The 23,619-nt window shown below is 42.5% G+C and overlaps 1 protein-coding gene across 2 annotated transcripts; it reads left to right on the forward strand.

The window, feature by feature from the left end:
* The first annotated feature begins 645 nt into the window (after positions 1 to 645).
* LOC133004754 (monocarboxylate transporter 1-like) lies at positions 646 to 23,441 on the forward strand. 2 transcript variants are annotated; one of them, XM_061074264.1, is made up of 5 exons: positions 646 to 822; positions 6,484 to 6,825; positions 16,021 to 16,164; positions 17,655 to 18,473; positions 22,542 to 23,441. In XM_061074264.1, exons 2-5 carry the CDS (start codon positions 6,609 to 6,611, stop codon positions 22,832 to 22,834), a joined length of 1,473 nt encoding a protein of 490 aa, XP_060930247.1. In that variant the 5' UTR covers positions 646 to 822; positions 6,484 to 6,608; the 3' UTR covers positions 22,835 to 23,441. The 2 variants fall into 2 exon arrangements, with proteins under 2 accessions (XP_060930247.1, XP_060930246.1); XM_061074263.1 differs by having other exon boundaries at positions 646 to 811.
* Positions 23,442 to 23,619: the final 178 nt, after the last annotated feature.

Here is a 23,619-nt window from a genome sequence, read left to right on the forward strand (position 1 = left end):
ATACCATCCCACATTTATTGTGTTGCATTGGGGGTTTGTCATATAACTTGTAGTTAGAAGCACAACAATTATGGTAATTTACTAAAAAACACATCATACAGTGCTGTGATGACAGTGTTGGTGATGGTGTTTTGAAATGAACAAGCCTCTGGGTGTATAATATAAAATAATACAACATAACATAACATAACATAATATAATATAATGTAATATAATAAAATATGACATAACATAATCAATCAATCAATCAAGTTTTATTTGTATAGCCCACATTCACAAATAACAATTCGTCTCATGGGGCATAACATAATATAACCTGATGAAATAAAATATAATATGACATAACATAACATTAAATACATACCATACTATAATTAAATATGACATAGCATAACATAATGTAATACAAGATAATTTAATACAACATAATATAATATAGCTATATATAATGTAATATAATATAATATAGTGTAAAAGCCAATATGAGAAAATTTCTCATCATAATGAGAATTTTAGTTTTTCAGTCAGTCATGTTAATAATAATAATAATTAAATTGTCTTTTGTCTTTAATTTGAATCTAACTTGATCTGCGCGTGCCCTACTCTCCTGTTGTGCGCATGCGCGTCAGTAAGGTCCATCCTCACACAGGAGTTCACTGAGCTGCGTGTTCACGTGGAGCCGCCGTCACGACCGAGAACCTTTCACCCCGAACCGAGTCGGAACCGGATCCATCACCGGGTCCAGCACCGGGTCCAGCACCGGGTCCAGCACCGGATCCAGCACCGGAGGAAGCCGAACCCACACGAGCCGGTGAGTGACCGGTGAGCTCCGTTATTAGCTTCATGTTCAGCTGCCGCTTCATTTAAATATGAAAACACGTTAAACGCATTCAGATCCATTAAGAGACGACTAATGTAATGTAATGTAATGTAATGTAATGTAACGTAACGTAACGACAGGGACCGAACGAGCCGGTTCGATTCTCCGTGATGCTCCCGGTCCGCAGCCCGTTACCCGGGGGACGGACACTGACACAACGGACACACGAAACATGATTCAGCTTCTCTTTGGACTCATATGATCTGTGTTCTCCTCATTGTGTGTCCCCTTTGTGATCATTGTGTTTCCCTTTGTGATCATTGTGTATCTCATCGTGTTAATTTGTGTCTCATCCTGCTGTTGTCGCTTTAGAGTTGTGGTGTTGGTGCCACTTTTGTTGTCTCTTAGTGAAGGGGGGTGTGATCATATACACAGTCTCATAAATAAGTCTAGTTAAGTTGAATTAAGCTTAGTTAAGTTGAATTAAGCTTAGTTAAGTCTTCTCCTCACCATTAGCATCTTCATTTGGATCATTTGTGTACTTTTGTGTAGTGCTGTCATCCTTTTGGCAAATTTCATGTTTTTGTACAAATTTATAGTGTGTTCATCATGTATCTATTTTTTTTGTCTGTGTCTTTGCTGCCAACATTTTTGATTTAATTGACTTTGCCACTAAAAATATGACATTTCACAACATGCAGTCTTTGGCCCAGGGCCCGTGTTACGTCCCTTACCCTAACCCTTGGGTTTGTGCAGACTCATGAATCCATCCGTGGGTTAAGGTTAGGGTTAGGGTTAGGGTTAGGGTTAGGGTTAGGGTTAAGGTTAGGGTTAAGGTTAAGGTTAGGGTTCGGGAGGTCAAACCAGAATGGAGACCGAGGTGATCTTGAGCCAATCGCTGTGATTTCCAGTTGGTGTCGCCGTGCGTTTGACTGTGGTCTAATGTGTTATCTATTCTGCGCTGTGCTGAATGAGTTTCACATGCTGGCACTTTGAGGGCCAGTGCTCAATAGAAAGATCACAGGACAGCCACATGTGCTGGCTCCGCCCCCCCCCCTCCCCCATCGTCCTAAATCAACCAGAGACTATTAGGACATGTGTGTGTTAACCCCAACCCTAACCCACCATCTTCTCTTAAAATAAAACGTTTTTCTCGTTACGGAGGCCGGACAACTTATAGAAAGATGGGACCTCGGACGTTGAACAAAGTGAAACAAAAATAATAAGGTCTTAAAATTTTTAGACTAAAAATAAACTAAAAATGAATGAGTCAGGTTTTATATTTTGTAATCAACTCTAATTTAATCCGGAGACGACACATTAAAAGTCTGGAATAGAAAACATTTTTCTGATTGGTCAGTAGTTTAGTTGTTGATAGGTTTTGAAGTTATCTCGAATTTCGCTGCTAGAGAGCAATTGATCAGTTCAGCATCAGTTGCCATGGTGATTTACCCTGGTAACAAGTGAACCAGCTTCATGAGAAAACAGCAGAGTTAACTTTAAGTCATCTGGATAACCAGCGCCTGCACCAGGTGATGGAGCTGCTTGCTCACCTGTGAGCTTGCTAGATTCTTGCGGTTATAACCTGGTGTCAGGTGGAAGTTGGTGTTGGTGAGTGCAGGAAGCTTGTGACGTCTGTGTGGGACTGACAGTCAAATCTTTCCCTCAGTAAAGCATCAATAGTGCCACAGCAGATTTATTAAAAACCTTTCAGACATGTAGGATATTGGTTGAAAGGGTCACATTTACAAGTTTAAAATACACATCTCTGCTCTCAGGATTTGCCTCATCAGGTTTCAACTGCTGCGCCAAAATTAACATTCTCTGACAATTAAGTCTTCACTTACCTCATTGTGCAAGATTTATTTTTAAAATCTAATATTTATTTATCTATTTATGTTTTTTCACTGACGAGGCCATACCAGGAAATGTTCCGAAAAGCAAAGCTGACTTGTTCCTTTCCTATTCTACTAATATTTGGCCGATATCCGTAGAATAACGTGGGCAGCTGTGTGAACTCTGCTATGTGAGTCATGATTTTATGACTTCAGCTTTAAATCACATTTTTCCAAGTTTCCACATTTTTCCACAAAGAGGTTGTTTATAGATTTGTGTCTAAATGAGGAGATTTCACTGAGAAAACAAGGAAAGTTGTTTGAGCCTGAGATTCTGAGTAAGAGGCGGCCAATGAGAGGAGACACATCACATGTGTGTGTGTTGTCGTTCTTTTTTGTGTGTTCAAGGAAGTGTGGTACTGATTAAGACGGAATGTAACAAATAGAACCAGATGTGGAACATGGAGGCCTCTTTCAGTTACAGGCGTCGGAATCCCAAAGGAACATTTCACAATTTTTCAGGAAGACCTTTCTTTCTATTTTTTACTGGCAGAGAGGCTGCTGGGTAAATTGGCTTAAAACTTGCAGTGGGCTAATGTTAGGGTGAGGTTATGACTAGAGCTCAAACAATATATATATACCTATATGTAAATGTGAAAGTTTGGCATGTCACAGCGCTCTCCCACACACAAGCAGAGACACAACTGATGCTTTTCAGCATCTTTATTTACACCACACACTTGTGAGCAAACATAAATCAAACTCCATCACTTCCTACTGATCTCTCTCTCTCTCTCTCTCTCTCTCTCTCTCTCTCTCTCTCTCTCTCTCTCTCTCTCTCTCTCTCTCTGTCTCTCTCTCTGTGTCTTTATTCTGTCTTTACTGTGCACTGTCTGGAAAACAGAATATCTGGACAAACAGACACAAAGAGACAGAGACAGTCAGTAGAAACAATAGACACTTGGCACTTCTGTGGATTTTGTAAAAGTTGTCACATCTCAGCTGCTGAAACTGTCATTTGTTGTTTAGAGTATTCCAGGTAACTCCAGCTCCTCCACACAGTTTGGTACAGAGAGGGTTTGTTGCTGTAGGATGAATAGCCTCATTGAGAACTCATTTGGGAGATGTCCTACTTTACTGACACACACACACACACACACACACACACACACACACACACACACACACACCCCCACACACACACACACACACACACACACACACACAGCTTCTAAACTAAATACAAATTTCTAGTAGACGAGCATTGATTTGATCAGCAGCAGCCTGCTGGTTGATTAAGTTAAAGTTAGCTTCACGCTGTCTAAGTCAGCTAACATATTTTTGGAGGACCGGCCCAGCTCATGAGACGCAGCCTCCCATCTGAACGTGTTCTTCTTAGGCCCTGTACACACCTGGTAATAACATCCGTCCTAAGAGATCCGATCACAAGTGTCCAGTGTTAAGTGTGTGTGTTCACACCTGGTGTTAAAATGTGGCCTGAATGTGTTTCCTGATCTCACCCTCTGTCCTGCTCTACATGCAAATGAACACGTACATTTGTGTTAGTTAGTGTTGTTTGATCCAGTCGAGCTTTACAAGTTTGTGTGTTTGTGTGTGTCGGCACGAGGGAGTGAAAGAGAGATAGAGAGACGGGTCAGCAGAGTCTGAATGAATCTCATGCAGCTGTGAATAAATATTTTACCAGTTTAATGTTTAAAATATGGATCTTTATGTGTTGATCAGTGTTGATATTGTGTCGGTGGTTACAAACAAATCAATGAGAAGAGATAAATATGTTGATTCGTAGTGAAACTGCAGCGGCACAGAGACGTCAGCTGAGGAGGACGTCCTTCATCTGTGGCCCAGACTCAGAATGTGGTCCGGTGTGATCAGATCTATAACTGATCTGAGTGCGTTCACACCTGAACTCAGATCACAAAAGCCACATGTTAATATCAGGTGGGCCTTGGTTGGTTAGTCAGAAAGATTGTGTCTCACTTCACACATCAGTGACATCACAGAATCACCCAAAACAAGTCACACCGATTTGTCAAGGCTCAACACCAATTTGTCTAATTCCTAAGATGTCATCAAACATTCATGATAGAGAAATCTGATGGAGGTCATATTCTGTACAGTTTCATAAAATGTATTATGTATAGTTAGAATTAAAAAGAAAACACAAATACATAGAGAAACAGTGAAGCCCACAGTGTGAATGGCTGAATGTAAAATTGTACTGTAAAGCACTTTTCTGCAGTTTTTACTAAATCGATCAGACTCTCGTGCTTTGAGTTGCAGATGCTGAATGGGTGTGATGTCATCATGAATGGGTGTGATGTCATCATGCTGGTGTTCCTGGTTTAAGAGCACATCACATGTTGAAGACAGAAAGTGGAAACTTTCACTGTCTTATTTTGGGTTTCTTCTTTTATTAGCACGTCCAACTCTATAAACACTTCGCTCAATATTTTCTCAACTTTCATTTATCTGAATGAGTAAATGGGTTTTGTTTTAATGCTTTGTATGGTGTTATTTTGTCTTTTGTGCCACTTATGACACATCATGTGATCAATGATGAAGGATTGAATCAATTAGGTCATTAGCATGTCATTTTTCTGCCTGTTGTCATTGAGATACCATTACTCTGCTTTTCTTCAAACATATACCACAGTTTCAATAACTGGTCTGTGTCCCATATTGCACATGTACAGTATCATTTAAAATGTTAGAAACCTTATTGCACTGACATAAATGCATGAATATAAATAGTCTGTATATATTTATATTTCTTTCTAATTAAATTTTTAGGATTCTTCTACATTTGAGCTGATACTGTTTGTGCTGTTATGTATAAATTTAATTTCCCCTTAGGGGATCAACTAAGGGAAATGTTACTATAGTATAACTATACAGTTTCTATTTTAAAGGCTTTTAATGGCAAATGGCCCAAAACAGTAGCAGAGCTGATGTCAGAGAGCTGCTGGATATAAATAACTTGGTCATGTGTGGCCTAAAAGGAAAAGAGGACATTTAGATTGATGCATTCAGTGAAAAACATAGTGAAGTGACCATCTGCCTTTTTCCACCAAAGATGTTCAGATATGTCAGATAAGGAAAAATGCAGAAGTGACCTTCTGAATAACATTAAACATTTAGGGTCTTTCTTTGCGTTTTTCTACCCCGGCAGGTCAAAATGCCTGATATGAAAAATGTTTTTCCGACTGTATTTTCAGTACTGATATCAGGACTCGACTTACAACGTTTTCAGACTTGGGGAAGAAGTCCAGAGAATGTGGTTCAGGTTCTGCAGACTTTCTGTTGACTTTGTACTTGAGGGACATCTGGAAAAAGTGTGTAGATATCTGGAGGCCCTCATTCAGACAATTGTTTTCACACATGATCCTCCTCCAGAGTTCAGTGCAGTCTGGAAACAGCTTTTGAATGATACCTTGAGTAAATGCACACTTTTCAATAGGAACATTATTAACTTTATGTGGACTGCACTAAGTGGTTTTGTTTTTTATTTCTCCGACTCATTTAAAAAACCTTAGCAGTAGCCTTCACAGCAAGTTCTTTCTTGGCCCGAGTCCCAACCTTCCACCAAGTTGAGTGGAAATGAGTTCAGCAGTTTCTTCATAGAAGATCGGTCGTTGCATTCTCCACCTCTTGACTCCTGTCCTCCCTCATTCCTTACACATCCCTCCTTTCTACATATTTCATTTTACAGCCAGTGAAAATGCCAAGGCTGAGGATAGTATGTGTTTATCTCTGTCACTGACCATCTGTGTTGATTTTAACCAGTTTTCTGCTCTGTCCCCCCCACAGGTTTTTGAATTCTGATCCCAGTTCAGCTGGTTCAACCTTCTCTAATCCTCTGAACCTCCGCGGCCCACCGACAGTAACATTCGACTTCTTCATCTTCATCATCTTTGTCTTCATTGTGAGCAGACATGCCCTCAGCGGCAGGTGGTCCTGTGGTATACACCCCCCCTGAAGGTGGCTGGGGCTGGGCGGTGGTGGTGGGAGCCTTCATCTCCATTGGCTTCTCCTATGCCTTCCCCAAGTCCATCACAGTGTTCTTCAAAGAGATAGAGGTCATCTTCGATGCCACACCAAGTCAGGTGTCCTGGATCTCCTCCATCATGCTGGCTGTCATGTATGCTGGAGGTGAGTTTGAATTAGTTGTTTGTGTAGTGTTCCAGAGAACTCATGTGTCACTCCTTATTGTGGAGACAAGCAGCAAAATCTTTTTGATATTAAAAAAAAAACATCATTTTATTAAATGTTGCAAACAGCAGACACGTTTTTAAAATTTGGACAGAGAGGTTTTTGCTCTTCAGAGTAGCTGCTCGTTAGAAGTGAAGACACTTTGTCCATTGAACGTCCCCTTGAGATGCCAGTAGGTGGCGCTAATCACCTCCACCAAGGGGGTTCTGTTTTCATCTGCAATTGTTTATTTGTTTGTTTGTTTGTTAGCAGTTTATGAAAGACATTTACAAAAGAAAGAACTCTTTACATTTTGGAATCGATCCAGATAAACGACCCAGAAGAGCAGGTGCTCTCGGAGTTCCCTTTTTTCCATTAGGTACCAGAGTTGAAAAGGAGCCGAGCCACCATGCTCACTATTCTTTTAGTGTTGTTAAATGCAAACATAGTAAATCAGCTGTTATATTGGGGCAGATTTATATTTACTCCAGAGTTTAGCCAGTAGGTCAGAACATCGTATTTCTCTGAATCCACTGAGACGCATTCTGTTTAATGTGCTTTAGTTGAGGCTAATTGGGTTAGTTCAAGTGCTTTATTTATAGAAGTTGCTTTAACCCAACATGAGGGATTTAAAGTCTAAACTCAACCAGCTTGTTGGTGTTGTTGTTGTTTTGCTGATAAGTAGCATTTCTCCTTGGTTCATTTTCTTTCGAACGTGGACTCTGTCATGCTCCTCAGCATCGTGGATTCTATTCTCAGTCACAATCAATAGTGAACTCTCAGTGTAGAGTAATAAGAGATAAACAGTGTAATGTTGCAAATCTATACACACAGCAGTTTCTCACTGGCCACTCACAAAAGTTAGTTGATGCATGTTAACATTCCAGTGTTATTTAAAAGTAGTGAATACATGTAATCAACCCCGCCCCCCCCCCCCCTGCAGGGACATGGACTCATCCTGAGCTCTGACGTTGCCTTGTGGAATTTGACAGTTAGACATAAACAACAGATCTTTCACCTCCTGTAAGTTGTGAGGTGAAACCACTGGTTTGTAGCTCGTCACTCTTCCAGACTGTTGGTCACTTCTAATCGACTTTGTTTCTCATTTACAGCATTTTTTTAATAGTATGGCTAATTTAAGATTGATCAACATTAATTGTATTGCTTTATGGCTGCAAGTACATATTACTATTTTCTTAAATAATTAATACATTGTTGTTTTTTATACAATTTTCTTCACCATATCCTGCAGACAAAGGTTAAGTCCTGAAAATGCTTGTTTGATCCCATCAACAAAAACCTCAAAGGTGTTTCCAATTTAAGACAAAAATTGTGAGTTTTGGATATTTCTTCATGAAAAATGACTGAAGCAGATGTTTAACTTTAATATTAGTTTAATGGATGGATTTGTCCTTCACTTTTCTTTGCAGAACTGTTTGAGCTCTGCCGAGTCACTGGGGTGAAGAGACGTTTCTCTGAAAGCAGTCTAAATGTCTGAGGAGAGAAGTCTATGCTTTTAGTAACTGATATTTGCAGATTCCCAGTCTGTTAAGTTTATATATGAAACGTGTCATGAGGAACACATCTAAAGCTGGCCGGTACAGACACAGTGTCATGGGACTTCTGGACTCACAGGAATGTGTTCATGATGTGATTCTGACACTAAAACAACCTCAGAGAACAACTTATTAGATCAGGCAGTGTTTTGTGTTTGACAACATTTAGCAAATAATGTAGTTTGACACTGTGTAGACTGAACTTCAGCTCGTCCTCTTGGAGCTTGGTTGTAGAGTCTCGTTGCCTTGAAGGAGAACTTGGAAAGTCTTGTTTGAATGACACTTGGTTTCTCAATGACGGTTTGTTGAGCATGAACATCACCATCTCCTCCTTATTCACCCTTCACTGAAGCAAACCCAAAACAAACAGAAGCCTTTTCTCTCTCCTTTCACTCTCTCGCTCTTTTCCTCTGCTGCCCTTCGTATCTCTCAAGCTGCTTTCACACATGCACTGAACTCTGCAGAACCTCCGAGGTGCATGTGTGAACCCAAATGTCAGAACCCTGCAGTTTCTGTGGACTTTCTCCACCCGGCCTCCTAGTATAAAGTCTTAAGGAATTCAGGAGAACTCCATTTGTGAACACATAGGGGGAACCCCCCTGGATTCGTCAATATCTATAATCGATGATCTCAAATTTTAGTTTTTAAGCATGTAACTTGAAAGCTGTCTGTATGTACACTGGAAATAATCCTGTACATGTACTGATTTATTTATCATGTTAAAGTACAGCCACTGAGCAGTTGAACCAAGCATCACTGGACTCATGGCACAGGTTGTTCTGGATTCGTCCCCTGATCAGGATCCATGTCAAAATATAATGAGTTCTTCACTGAACCATAAACAACCCTTCCACTGTTTCCTGGTTCTTTCTGTTTACTGAATAACATGCAGTCTGTTACACTGTATAAACTCACAGTGTATATATGCAACAGAGCAAATGTATCTACCATGGGGTTAATTCATAATTATCTGATCTCATCTTATCTTACCTCTCACAAATAAACAAACAAAATGGACCTGGTTGAAAAGCATTACCTCCATAGTGGCGTTATCAATCTGCAGATTCATTAAGGATAAATAGTCATGGGAATGTCATTGGGGCCAAGAATATTTGTACCAAGTTACAGTCCATCAAATATATTATATTTAGTATATTTCACTACAAACCACAGATGTGAACCTGAAGCGGCGCTAGAGGAAAAACAAAACCATCGAGGAATAACAGGAGACCATGTGCAAATAAACCTCAACCTTTCAAACTGGTTTCAACCAGACCTGAAACTTGGATGTCTAAAAACATACAAGTTCAGACTGAACCATTTCACTTTCCACTGCTGCACAGTGGCCTGACCCTTTGTCTCTCTCGTCTCTCTGTGTCCGTTTGTCCGTGTCCTCAGCTCAAATCTTTGTATCTAAAAATGGAGTCTGGTTCATTCATCCCCTTCAGAGCTGCGTGCCAGCCTGCACTCGTATTCAGTCGGCATGTGAAGAGGGAACTGCCGAGTGAGGAGCGGGGGGGGGGAGTGAAGTTACATAACTAAAACCAGATGTTGAAGTAGTTTCATTTGCTCCCATATATATATATATATATATATATATATAAACACGTTTTTTAATCCTGTCTCTCAATTCACTCTTTTCAAGCTTTATAGCTGCTTGTTCTGTAGCATGAGGGAAGTTCGAGGTTTACAAGTCAGTGACTCACTGGTTACACATCAGCCTTCGCACGTACACACTTATTTTTACAGAAGTATTTTTTTACTGTGGTTAACAGTATGAACCAGGAAGAGGAAGAACAGGCAGTGATTTAAAAGATGTCACTGATTCCACAATCTATATTAATGTATCAATATAAGAAGGCAAATTGTCCTAAGTACATTTATTAAAACCCTTTCATTTTGAAGCTTCTGCAGTTTAAAAGGGATTTTACTCATGAAAAATGAATACTGTGTGTATCATCTTTTTATAACGCAAATTGTACATCTGATCAAAAATCTGTGAAGTGCAACATAAAATTTCCATTGGTTTCAGCTGGTGCCAAACATTGAGCTGGTGTGTTGCTGTATTTCCCAATTTGATTGAGTCACTTCCTCATCTCCTCTGTGGAGTGAACACTCACACACTCACACACTGACACATGGACAGTGAGGCAGAGACAAGACGTGAACGAGGCAACACATTTTCAAACAGTGTCGACAAAAAGTGTGAATGCAAGGTTTCAACGACTGATTCAAAATGATTAGTGCTGCTGCTTCAGGATCGAAGCAGAAGTTGGTTTGTATCGTGTCTGAGTCTGAGTGTCGTTGTGCTGGCCGATCCTGATCCTGATGGTGGATCCTGATGGTGGATCCTGATCCTGATGGTGGATCCTGATCCTGATGGTTGATCCTGATCCTGATGGTGGATCCTGATCCTGATGGTGGATCCTGATGGTGGATCCTGATCCTGATGGTGGATCCTGATGGTGGATCCTGATCCTGATGGTGGATCCTGATGGTGGATCCTGATCCTGATGGTTGATCCTGATCCTGATGGTGGATCCTGATCCTGATGGTGGATCCTGATCCTGATGGTGGATCCTGATCCTGATGGTGGATCCTGATCCTGATGGTGGATCCTGATCCTGATGGTGGATCCTGATCGTGGACTATGATCACAACAAGACTGCTTGTATATAAAACGTCTCCTCAGAGACTCGACTGATAATAATCCATCAGGTCATTGACCTTCAGTTCTGCTACAAACTGTTTATTCTAATCAAAGCTGTAAAGACTCTGATCTCTCTGATGTCCTCTGTTCCACGGGACATCTGTTGGACTCCTGTCCGTCCTGGAGACGGGTCCTCACATGTGTCTCTGTCCTGGAGACGGGTCCTCACATGTGTCTCCTGGGAGACGGGTCCTCACATGTGTCTCTGTCCTGGAGACGGGTCCTCACATGTGTCTCCTGGGAGACGGGTCCTCACACGTGTCTCCTGGAGCTGGTCCTCACATGTGTCTCCTGGAGACGGGTCCTCACATGTGTCTCTGTCCTAGAGACAGGTCGTCACATGTGTCTCCTGGAGACGGGTCCTCACATGTGTCTCTGTCCTGGAGGCAGGTCCTCACATGTGTCTCCTGGAGACAGGTCCTCACATGTGTCTCCTGGAGACGGGTCCTCACACGTGTCTCCTGGAGACGGGTCCTCACATGTGTGTCTGTCCTGGAGACGGGTCCTCACATGTGTCTCCTGGAGACGGGTCCTCACATGTATCTCCTGGAGTTGGGTCCTCACACGTGTCTCCTGGAGACGGGTCCTCACACGTGTCTCTGTCCTGGAGACGGGTCCTCACATGTGTCTTGTGGAGACGGGTCCTCACATGTGTCTCCTGGAGACGGGTCCTCACATGTGTCTCCTGGAGACGGGTCCTCACATTTGTCTCTGTCCTGGAGACGGGTCCTCACATGTGTCTCTGTCCTGTAGACGGGTCCTCACATGTGTCTCCGTCCTGGAGACGGGTCCTCACATGTGTCTCCTGGAGACGGGTCCTCACATGTGTCTCCTGGAGACGGGTCCTCACATGTGTCTCCTGGAGACGAGTCCTCACATGTGTCTCCTGGGAGACGGGTCCTCACATGTGTCTCCTGGAGACGGGTCCTCACATGTGTCTCCTGGAGACGAGTCCTCACATGTGTCTCCTCTAGACGGGTCCTCACACGTGTCTCCTGGAGACGGGTCCTCACACGTGTCTCCTGGAGACGGGTCCTCACACGTGTCTCCTGGAGACGGGTCCTCACACGTGTCTCCTGGAGACGGGTCCTCACACGTGTCCGTCCTGGAGACGGGTCCTCACACGTGTCTCCTGGAGACGGGTCCTCACACGTGTCTCCTGGAGACGGGTCCTCACACGTGTCTCCTGGAGACGGGTCCTCACACGTGTCTCCTGGAGACGGGTCCTCACACGTGTCCGTCCTAGAGACGGGTCGTCACATGTGTCTCCTGGAGACAGGTCCTCACACGTGTCTCCTGGAGACGGGTCCTCACACGTGTCTCCTGGAGACGGGTCCTCACAGGTGTCTCCTGGAGACGGGTCCTCACATGTGTCTCCTGGGAGACGGGTCCTCACACGTGTCCGTCCTGGAGACGGGTCCTCACATGTGTCTCCTGGAGACAGGTCCTCACACGTGTCTCCTGGAGACGGGTCCTCACACGTGTCTCCTGGAGACGGGTCCTCACACGTGTCTCCTGGAGATGGGTCCTCACACGTGTCTCCTGGAGACGGGTCCTCACAGGTGTCTCCTGGAGACGGGTCCTCACACGTGTCCGTCCTAGAGATGGGTCCTCACACGTGTCTCCTGGAGATGGGTCCTCACACGTGTCTCCTGGAGACGGGTCCTCACATGTGTCTCCTGGAGACAGGTCCTCACATGTGTCTCTGAGGTTTCTACCTTCTGCACCTGTTACAGGTTTCAGTAGTTTGACTCTTGTTGAAGAACAGAGGACGTCTCACCTTGTTAAAGACCATGAGACAAACTGGGATTTGTGAATATGGGCTATACAAATTAAATTTGATTGATTGATTGATTGATTGATTGATTGATTGATTGATTGATTGATTGATTGATTGATTTGAAATCAAACCTTGTGCACAACGGTGTAAACAACTTTAAAAGTTAGTCAGGAGCCCTGACTATAAATCTTATAGCTCTTGGAAATGGATGTTCCTCTCTTAACTAGGGAAGTAAATAGGCTTGTTTGCCTATTAATACGTTTATTAATAACTATAAAAAAAAAATATATATATAATAATTATATTGAAATCTTCTCTGATGAACTCAGCCCTGGATGTTCTACATTCAGCTGCTAACTGTTTGTAGCCTCGAGAGATGAAGACTGGTGAGATCATTTCTACACCCCCCCACATTCCTGACCTGCTGCTCAGAGGTTCCTCATGAAACATCTCGACAGCAAAACAAAGTAGACGCTGTGATACAGAAACGAACAAACACAGATGACTGCCATGGTTCAACATCTGTTTAGTGTATCTTCATGAGGAGAGTCAGACCTGTGTGACAGTGACCTCCCTGAAATGTAATAGTGGAGATTCAGCAGAAGAAGAAATACCACTGTCTGTGTCGGGTAAGAAGTCCTGAAAAAGATCTATAAGAGGTTTATACAATTTAATTGGCTAGTCATTTCCTAATTCACCTAATCCTAATCTGGAATTACAAACACCAACATGCTCCTTATGTGTGTTGTTGTGTGTCTGTGTCTGTGTGTAGCACAGTGCAGCCACGGACTGACGGTGTCTCAATGAAATGTGGGAACAGTGAGACTTCTGATCTTTGTGTGGGAGTGAAAAGAGCTTGTGTGTGTGTGTGTGTGTGTGTGTGTGTGTGTGTGTGTGTGTGTGTGTGTGTGTGTGTGTGTGTGTGTGTGTGTGTGTGTGTGTGTGTGTGTGTGTGTGTGTGTGTTTGTGTGTTAGTGTGTCATCAATCAATCGCTTTTTTATTTTACAGCTCATACTCCCATTTTGTCTCATAGATGATAACAAGGAGCAACACCCTAACCCTTCTGAACTCAACACGAGTCAAACAGAAACTTAGTGATCAGTGAGTGAAGCTCAGTCCCATGTGAGGATCCTCTCCCAGGACACACACATGCTGATGGACCTGAACACATCAACACAACAACACAACAACACAACAACAGGATTCAGTACATGAGAAGAACCAGTTTGTAACTTCATGTTTAAAGTGTTTCTACATCATGTCTGATGGAGATGAAGGAGCAGATGAACTGAGGAGTTCCTGATGGTGAAGGTGTGAGGAGACATGTTGTGTGTCCAGAAGTCTGGTTGTGTATCAACAAGTCTGGTTGTGTATCAACGAGTCTGATTGTGATCAAACTCTTCATCTGTTTACCAACAAAACATCAATAAAAGGTTTGACTAAAAGTATTTCTGCTTAAATTAGACAAAGGAATATTTTGTCACCACAGGTTTCACTCCTGACATGCGCTCGCTCACTTGTGGACGTTTTGTTGGTGTTAAGCTGAGGGAAGGTCTGTCCTCCTTCTTTCACAGACAGAAAGAAAGTAAATGATGGAGGGAGGAGGGACTAATGTGTTTGTATAATATCTGCGAGGACTCATTGAGCTCTTTGTGTATAAACACGCAGCAGTTTTCTTTGCCGACCTTGTAGGTTCCCTTTTGTTCCCATTGAAGCTGCTAAAAGAATCTCAGAGTGGTGCGTTCAGTGTCTCCTGCAGAGAAGCCCCCCCCCCCCACCCCCCCGCCCTGAGTCGGCAGCATACAACACAAAAACAAGGTGTCAGACACGTGAGGCTTTAGGGAGGAGTGCATCCAGAGGGCCCCCTGGTGGTAATGGTCAGCGACCAAGTGTCAAGGACAAAGGCATCACAGTCGGAGCGAAGTATGATTCAATTCAATTCAACTTTATTTGTATTGTGCAAAATCATAATGTCCATTATTATCTCAGTTTTGACTTTACATAGACAGTCAAGACATTAAAATTGTATTGTTTTTTGGTCGAACAACTAACTAGAATAGAATTGAATCCTTTTATTGTCGTTGCACAGTGTACCACGAACGAATACATTGTTCCACATGAGGAACAATCCTCCCCCCCCCACACACACACACACACACACACACACACTGTAGAGATTGTGCAGCCGGTACTTTGTATTCACATCCAGCCGAGCAGCGTCAGCCTGCTTTCATGTGAAAGTCTTTTCATTCTGACACTTACACGCAAACTGAGACACGTGGCCTTCCTCTTCCTCCTCCTCCTCCTCCTCCTCCTCCTCCTCCTCCTCCTCCTCCTCCTAACCCTAACCCTTTAATTTGATTATTTGTATTTACATATTTTGATAATGTTGTAAAATATCCGTCAGTATTTTCAAACCCAAATGCTGCATCCTCCAAAAAGATCTAAATATTTACTGTTTGATTTACTGCTCGTAATTGATAATTAATAATTAAATAATTTATAATTTTATAACCTTCCACCAGCACAACACTGCTGTGGTCTCAACTACGTATTCACACACTTTTACCTTCATTGTTGTGTGACGTGTATCGTGTGTGTGTGCAACTTTTGCAGTAACAAGCTGCTCTCTTGTGTGTCCTGCCCCCCTCACCCATACCTCACCCCCCCCCCTTCCTCTGTTCTGCTGTTACACAATCACTCATTGTCCTGCTTTTACTTTGACTGTAATAGCACCATCTGCTGGTGAACAGTTACAATGGCGACCTGATGTAACAAGAATGTATATGCAGAAACAACAGCTCTCATAAAGCCAACATATATATATATATATTTGTGTGTGTGACATTTTAATCTTAGAATACCTGCTGATATTTTTCATTATCTCCACTAATGAGTCTCACCTGTGTCTGTCTGTCCATTTATTTGTTTATTTTTTAGCAAACTTACACATAAACTACTGAACAGATTTCCAGTAAACTTGGTAAAAGATTGGGTGAATTTGTTACAGCTGTGTTTTTCACTGCTGTGTTCATGTTGCAGTAAAGTTCATCGCTGGTCTAACTCGACCTTTCAACCTCTGATCCCTCTCTCCATTCTTCTTCTTCAGGCCCAATCAGCAGCATCCTTGTGAACAAATTCGGCAGTCGACCAATCATCATAGTCGGTGGATGTCTGTCAGGGTCCGGACTGGTCGCAGCCTCCTTCTGCAACACTGTGGAGCAGCTCTACTTCTTCATAGGAGTCGTGGGAGGTCAGTCATTCACCCAAATCTGACATAAATGTAATATTTAAATATATTAAATATAATAAAAACGTTCTTTGAAATAAATAAGATAACACCACCCCTGTCTTTGAACTTTTTCAACTCATCATTATTACATTTAGTGGCTACAGTAAAAACATTTTTGTAAGAATAAAAATATGAATGAGAGGGTTAGGGTTATGGGGAGGGTTAGGGTTAGGGTTATGGGGAGGGTTAGGGTTAGGGGGAGGGTTAGGGGGAGGGTTAGGGTTATGGGGAGGGTTAGGGTTAGGGTTAGGGGGAGGGTTAGGGGGAGGAGCCCTCCGGTAATGAGACTGGCTGGAGGAGTCTGAACAAACTGCTGAGAGAGAGAGAGGATTCAAGGGGTCGTCCATCACGTCCTCCACACAGTCCAGCTCCATCTCCACCTCGGAGCCAAACTTCCTCTCCAGCTTGTTCGGTTTGTTTAGGGTCTCAAGTTGAAATTTCACTCAGTAGGTCGGAGGAACCTCACCACCCCCAACTTAGAAATCTAAGATGGTGGCTCTGCCCATCAAAACCATCGGGAAAGTTGTAGTTTTTACACTTTATTAGCTTTTCTGTCATTAAATCTGTTGTACACATAAACCTGTTCAATTACATCTGTGGACGTGAGATGCTGCGTAATGCAAGAAAAAAAAAAGAGCAGAGGAGCCGAACCTCACGTTGACCAGCGGTCGAAAGCACCTTGTTGCTGCGGGGGGGGCGACACATGATACAGTAAAGACTAACGAACACAAGTCTAAACTGACTGAAGTCACATCCGTGTGGAGAGCACTGATGTGTTATACACATGTGTTATGTGTTATACACCGACTGTTAGGGTTACTTTTTTAATAGAAACCGTTACTTGGTCGATTTTAAAGCACGAATCTTGAGGCTCGTGAAGATGCGCACCTCTATAGTCACACTGTGGTAAAAAATACATAATGAATAGAAACAAAATTCCTTGACAAAAGTAATAACTTTGAATAAGAATAAAACACAAAAACCAACAAATATATGGAACTTGACCTGAAAGAATAAACATTAATGCACCTTTTCTGCACTGTTTAATCCGCGAGGTACCCTAACTCTAAAGTTTACACATACTGATAAGATGAGATCAAACTTTATTGATCCACAGACCGGGTCAGGGTTGTTACAGGCAGGTCAGAATGAGGTAGACAAGAGAATGAAGAAATTATGATTTAAATAAAATAAGAACATGCTCAGTATGTCTAAGTGTGTGAAAGGTGTTATCGGCCAACTGATAAATCGGTTTGCGCCTCTCGTCTGTTTCTGCAATGAAGATGTCAGCAACCAATTTCTACTCATTTAAAAACTCGGAAATCTATTTCATAGCAATCATATATCATATATATATTACATATCATAGAACTTGCAACAACTCATATTTGAGAAATGTGTCTTTTGCTGTGATTGTTAAACTCTTTACATATTTCCTCTTCCTCCTCCAGGTTTGGGACTTGCCTTCAACCTGAACCCGGCGCTCACTATGATTGGAACATACTTCTACAAGCGCCGGCCCATCGCCAACGGCATTGCTATGGCAGGCAGCCCCGTGTTCCTGTCCACCCTGGCTCCTCTCAACACCTGGCTCTATGATGAGTTTGGATGGAGAGGCAGCTTCCTGATCCTCGGGGGACTTTTACTCAACTGCTGTGTGGCCGGGGCCCTCATGCGCCCCCTCAGACCCAATCCTCAGCCCGCCAAGCTGGAATCAGAAGCCGGCGAGGCCAAGGCATCGGAGCCCGCAGTGCAGCCGCAGCAGAAGAAGACAATCCTGCAAACCATCAACTCCTTCATTGACCTGACGCTGTTCAAACACCGCGGGTTCCTGTTGTACCTGATGGGAAACGTCGTTATGTTCTTCGGTCTCTTTGCTCCGCTCGTCTTCCTCTCTAATTACGCCAAGAGTAAAGACATCAGCAAGGAGAAGGCAGCCTTCCTCCTGTCCGTGCTGGCCTTCGTAGACATGTTTGCCCGACCGTCCATGGGCCTGCTGGCTAACACCAAGTGGGTCCGGCCGAGGATTCAGTATTTCTTTGCAGGTGCCGTCCTTTACAACGGCGTTTGTCACGTGCTGGCGCCGCTGTCGGTGGACTACACTGGATTTGTGGTGTACGCCATCTTCTTTGGTTTTGCATTCGGCTGGCTGAGTGCAGTGCTGTTTGAGACACTGATGGACCTGGTGGGGGCTGAGAGGTTTTCTTCAGCCGTTGGTCTTGTCACGATAGTGGAGTGTGGACCGGTGCTGCTTGGCCCGCCGCTCACAGGTAAGATACCCAGCATGCATTTGGGCTGTCCTTAGGGCGAACGCTCCATTCCGTATTACCGTGCCTCATTTCCTCCCACCTCACTCACTTTACACGTTAATGATTGTAGCAACCAGTGAAGGGTCACGCCACGTCACCTGTCTGAGAGTTCATTCACACTCAATCTCATCCGATTATCCAATCACTACTCCAGACCACAAACCTGCATAATCTGAACCAAGTCAAGACTACTCAGTCAATGGCGTATAGCGAAGAGAGGCGGAGAAGTAAAGTCTGCGTGAGGTCGCAGCTCGGGAGGAGACGCTTCGTCACAGAAGTCAGGAAATAATCCACCAACACTCATCAGAAGTTTGCTCTAGAGCAGGGGTCACCAACCTTTTTTAGACTGAGAGCTACTTCGAAGGTACTGAGTAGTACGAAGGGCTACTTGTTTCCAGTGGTGGGAAGTAACAAAGTAGAAATACTTTGTTGCTGTACTTAAGTAGATTTTTCACATATCTGTACTTTACTTGAGTATTTATTTTCCTGACGACTTTTAACTCGCTACATTTGAGCACAAATATCTGTACTTTCTACTTCTTACATTCTCAAAACTGGCTCGATACTTGAGCAGCGGAGGTTGGCGGAACGTGCACCTTTACGAACGGCGCACCTCTCTCTTGCTCCTGCAGGAGCTCGGTTCAGTCTTTATTATTAGGGCCAGAGCACTGACAGGCACTGACAGACATGTGGCCCTATTGAAATTGTAAGGATTATTATTCAGGCAAATGAATTTGCTTTTTGATGGCTTTTATTAGGTGACTTTACATAATTTTTTGAAGGTATTCCTTTTTCGATTCACATTCGTTTTCCCTTTCCTGCTTCGTGTCAACATCTGCACATAAATACATAGCTCGAAGCAGCAAGTGGTTAACTTTTCTTAAAGAAAATATTGGAACAACTTCAAGCAGGGTTGTGTCTTCACTTTGTCGTCCCTACAGGCAAGATACCCTACAGGTGTATTGTCACCCTGCTTCAAACAAATGCAAACACAAACACAGGCCCATCCAATGAAGATAGTCTAATGATAAATAAACAGGCTTACATGTAGATGTGTGGACAAGCTGGCGGGAAGGATTTCAGGCAGGTAAACATCCAGGCAGTTACACAATACAGCTCATAGACACAAAAGGTTCATTTGGTCTATTAGTGGCAGGTCTAGTGTTCTTAGGTAGAATCAAGAGGCACTTGTTTATTCTGTTGTGTTGATTCTTTGTTGTCTCTAGAAGTTCAGATGCACTTGTCCAATACTTTTTTAACCTCGGCATCTCGGGTTCAAAATTTGTAAAATTATACAATATATATATAGTGTTGTTATAATTTTTCAGTCAGTTGAAATAAATCCTGAACTGAACAAGGCCTACTATAAAAAGCACTTAGCATTTTTAATTTTGGTACTTGTACTTTTACTTTCTGATACTTAAGTACATTTCAACACCAGATACTTTTGATACTTAAGTACATTTAATATGAGCAACTCTAAGACTTTTACTCAAGTCATTTTCTGACAGGTGACTTTTACTTTTACCGGAGTCACTTTCAAGTAAGATATCTGTACTTTTACTCAAGTATGGCTTTCAAGTACTTTATACACCACTGCTTGTTTGATACAAACGTCCTGAATAACAGAGTTGCACAGATCACCTTTTAATATTATTAATAATATATGTGAAGAGACTGTCTGATCAAGTTAATGTTAATTATTCCTCGGAATAATTATTAACAATGATTTCAACAACAATGATTGTAGGAAACAGATATATTAATACATGCAACATTTATTTCTGTTAAACTTTGCTTAAATTCAACTTAATCGAAGTACTTTTGGTGACATTTATCACTACATGCCTCCATCAGTCTGTTCTTTTTCAAAAGTAGATAAAAAAATAACCAAATAACCACTTATAAGCACTTTGTTACAAGATGATAAAGCTCAACCAAAAATAACACATGCATATGACTGCGGTGTAATGTTTCTAAGTCTCTTCTTCATTTTTTGGGTCTCATACTGTCAGCTGCCAGAGTTTTCAGACCTAAAATACACACAAGTCTCTCCTCATGTCCTCCTTCATTCACTGTGAACCCAAGAGCAAGACAGGCTTCATCTTACTTTCTTTTCAACTTGGTGACATTTATCACTACATTCCTCCATCAGTCTGTACTTTTTAAAAAATAGAGAAAAAATTCATTCAATTAAAATCACTTTGTCACAAAGATGATAAAGCTCAACCAAAAAGAACACATGCATGTAACAGGGTGTAATGTTTCTTAGTGTCTTCTTAAATTGTTTGGTCTCATAGAGTTTTCAGACATAAAATACACTCTAGTCTCTCCTCATGTCCTACCACACTGACTGTGAACCCAAGAGCAAGACAGGTTTCATCGTACTTTCTTTTCAACTTGGTTTTTGAACACTGTCTCTTGTTTGTCCCTGACCGGCTGCTTCACGGGAACGATGCTCTCCACTGTGTGTGTCTCTGAGTGAGTGGGTGGGGGCGGGGCGGAGCCCCGGGGCCTGAGTGTGTGCGCGACGTGCACGTCACTGCACAGGGAGCCGCTGCAGAGGGGCTGAAGCCGCGGGCTGCCGACCACTGACTACGGCGAAAGAGCGATTTGTTTACTGCTCCGCCGTTAAAGAGATGCAGACGTCAAAACATTAGTTGCGCCTCGCATTTCCTCCTAACGGTCGCGCGCCCCACACAGTTTGAGAATGTGCTGTCTGGACACACACACACACACACACACACACACGTCCCCCTCCCGGTCGCGCGCCCAAGCTGTTTGAGAATCTCTGGCATAGAGTGAGATGGCGGTTTGACTATTTTTTAAATTTCAAATTTAATTATTTTTTCGTTTTTTAAAAAAAAAAATTTAAATTGTTTTTTTTTTGTTTGTTTTAATTTAGAGCATGCCTTGCGGGCGACTCGCGGGGTCCCTGCGGGCGACCAGGTGCCCGCGGGCACCGTGTTGGTGACCCCTGCTCTAGAGTTTATGAGACACATATTTAGACACATTGAACACATGCTACTCACAACATCAGATGTAACGTGTTGGGCACGACCAGGATCATCAAGGTTAAAGTGACCAGAATGATCCAGATTCATGAGCCGACAACATCAATTAATAATTGAATAAATGTGACAGAGACACACACACCTGCAGACATGACAAGTTCCTCCCTGAAGATAATGAGTCAACACAGTGTTTTAACTTCATTGTTACAGACAAAGCGATGAACACAAAAATATGAATTTAGCAATGGGAGGCATTAAATAATCATAATCGATTTAAAAGTTTGAAACAATTGCCCAGCCCTAGTTGTTAGGTTGTATATGTTTGGTTTTTACACTTTCACTAGTTTAGGATTTCTGTGAACTTTAACATCCTTAACATCCTTTTCACCGTAAAATCGATGTATTTTTTAAGTAAATCATTTTTGGCAGCATATGTAGTTTGTAATGTAACAAAATAGAAGTCACATGAACTGACAACCGATCGTAAACAAACACTGACTCAGAACTGAGCTCGTCTGTGTAAAGACTATTTTAATGTTCGTGTCTGAAGTTAAACAGACAATTTGCTCTTCAGCTCTTATATAATAAGAGTTCAAATGAAGCGTCAGTGATTCTGACTAATTTTCCTTCGTATCAAAGGTCTTGAATTTTACTCATTATGATCTTACTTGTTGAATGGTGCAGAAACTCTGTAGGATTAATTCAAAAATAAGGTCTGTAAAAAAAATAATTACTTTCATTATCATTAATTTACTAATGACTGTACTGGTTTTAAATTTTTACTTGAAGAATAACACAAATAAGATTAACAACAACTTTATGTTGCTGTTCACGGGTTTTGTCACCAGAAACTGATTTGAAAGATAAAACTTATCTTATTTTGTTTTTATTTGTGTTTGGCCTTTTTTATTAAATTTATTTATATTTATTTAATTATTTTAAAGAATATTAATCCAGATCATCATTTGAACTTTGTTGAAACTGAGTTGTGTCTGTGTCTCTTCTCCGCCTCTAGGTACTTTCTATAACTACTATCAACACTATGACTACACCTACATAACCTGTGGCATCATCCTCATCATCGCCAGCGTGATGCTCTTTGTGGGAATGGGCATCAACTACCGCCTGTTGGATCGAGAGAAGAGAGAGGAGGAGAGGCGAGAACGAGCCGAGCCCAAAGAGGAGCGCGCTGCCATGCTGGCCCCCCCCTCTCCATCCAAATCAGATGAGGAGGCGGGCGAGGGGAGCAACGTGCCAGGCGCCATCCAGTTGGAGGAAGTGGCCAAAATGGACGAGGACACAGTGTAAAGAAAAGAAAAACAAACAGAAGGACGCACACACGGCTTTGCACACTTCCCACTTCACACATACGTTAGCTGCAGTTCCTCAGTACAGCCACACGGTCTTGATATAGTGAACAAGCCTAAAGCCATAGAAACACTTCTAGGATTCAAACCTGAGACCTGCTGCTGTGATGTGAAGCTTGGAGCTGCCACCACCGTTTAGTTCTGGTATGGAACGTGCCTTCAGTGAACTCACGTCCTCCGCACCACCTTCACACCAGCTGTAGAATAACCCCGTCAGCTCATGAGTCTCAGGGTCTTCTCACTCTTCACTCGTCCTCCACTCTGCCAACAGTTGTATTTTTACACTATGATCAGATACTGTGTTGTACATGTACATTTCCTGCCACTCTGAGACCACATATCCAAATAAGGGACTCGTGGTCTCAGGTTCTGCTCACGTGTCAAACTAAAAAGTAACTTCAAGAACTTTATTATTTCATTAACAAAAAAGCAGCGATCATTTTAACCTTCAGTCAAGTTTATGACGCAGAAAAACAAAGATGTAGAAAAGTGAGAAAGTTGGAATCAGGAGCGAGGATCAGACCTGTGTGTGTGTGTGTGTGTGTGTGTGTGTGTGTGTGTGTGTGTGTGTGTGTGTGTGTGTGTGTGTGTGTGTGTGTGTGTGTGTGTGTGTGTGTGTGTGTGTGTGTGTGTGTGTGTGTGTGTGTGCGCGCTTGCTTCGAACACAGACACAAAACTGATAAACGTTTGGATCAGATCATGTTTTTTGAGATCAGCATTTTCATC

Source organism: Limanda limanda, chromosome 7 (assembly GCF_963576545.1).
Source record: "Limanda limanda chromosome 7, fLimLim1.1, whole genome shotgun sequence".
In the NCBI taxonomy this organism is placed as follows: Eukaryota; Metazoa; Chordata; class Actinopteri; order Pleuronectiformes; family Pleuronectidae; genus Limanda; species Limanda limanda.